The 750-nt window shown below is 34.4% G+C and overlaps 1 protein-coding gene across 1 annotated transcript in view; it reads left to right on the top strand.

Moving 5' to 3' along the window:
- The window catches only part of anxa3a (annexin A3a), an 11,720-nt gene that overhangs the window by 8,910 nt on the left and 2,060 nt on the right, over positions 1-750 (top strand). The window contains exons 10-12 of the mRNA XM_014014600.1: positions 167-263; positions 350-445; positions 540-598. Of these exons, the coding sequence (XP_013870054.1) occupies positions 167-263; positions 350-445; positions 540-598 (252 nt within the window). The remainder of the gene's footprint in view (positions 1-166; positions 264-349; positions 446-539; positions 599-750) is intronic.

The raw sequence follows: 750 nt of genomic DNA, 5'->3' as shown, positions 1-750 counted from the left end.
TAATAGTAACAGATTTAAAACTGTGTGTTTATAATAGTAACAGATTTAAAACTGTGTGTTTATAATAGTAACAGATTTAAAACTGTGTGTTTATATTAGTAACAGATTTGAAACTGTGTTTATATTAGTCACAGGTTTAAAAAGTTTATTTCTGTTTTCCTTCCAGACTCTGTTCGCAGCCGGAGAGAAGCAGAAGTGGGGAACCGATGAGTGGAAGTTCATCGACATCCTCTGCACACGGAGCATCGCTCAGCTCAGACAGAGTTTGTTTCTGTTTTTATTTAAACCAGCTTTTTTAAATAATTAAAGCAACAAGTCAAAAAGTTGAAATGTTAACCTTTCGTTTCAGCTCTGGTCGAGTACAAAAACCTGAGCGGGAAAACTCTGCAGCAGAGCATCGAAGGAGAGATGAGCGGACACCTGGAGGACCTTCTGGTGGCTGTTGGTAAACTCAGTTATTCTGGATTTACTTGGTTGTTTTCTGACTCGTTAATTATCCACATTTTTTTAATCCTGCTGTTTTTATTTTTATTTTCCAGTGAAATGTGTGAAGAGCGTACCCATTTACTTTGCTGAACTTCTGAATGAGAGCATGAAGGTTCGGCTTCTTTTGATGATGTCAAGTTTGGCTAAAATACTTTTTAATTATGGCAAAACTTCCCTATTATTAAAGAATATTAAAATGAGTCAAATTTGAATAAATACCTTTTAATTATTATGATCAAATGGACTTCTATATTAGTAATAAAC

This window comes from Austrofundulus limnaeus, unplaced genomic scaffold, assembly GCF_001266775.1.
Source record: "Austrofundulus limnaeus strain Quisiro unplaced genomic scaffold, Austrofundulus_limnaeus-1.0 Scaffold117, whole genome shotgun sequence".
Classification (NCBI taxonomy): domain Eukaryota; kingdom Metazoa; phylum Chordata; class Actinopteri; order Cyprinodontiformes; family Rivulidae; genus Austrofundulus; species Austrofundulus limnaeus.
This window is presented reverse-complemented; position numbering and strand designations above follow the sequence as displayed.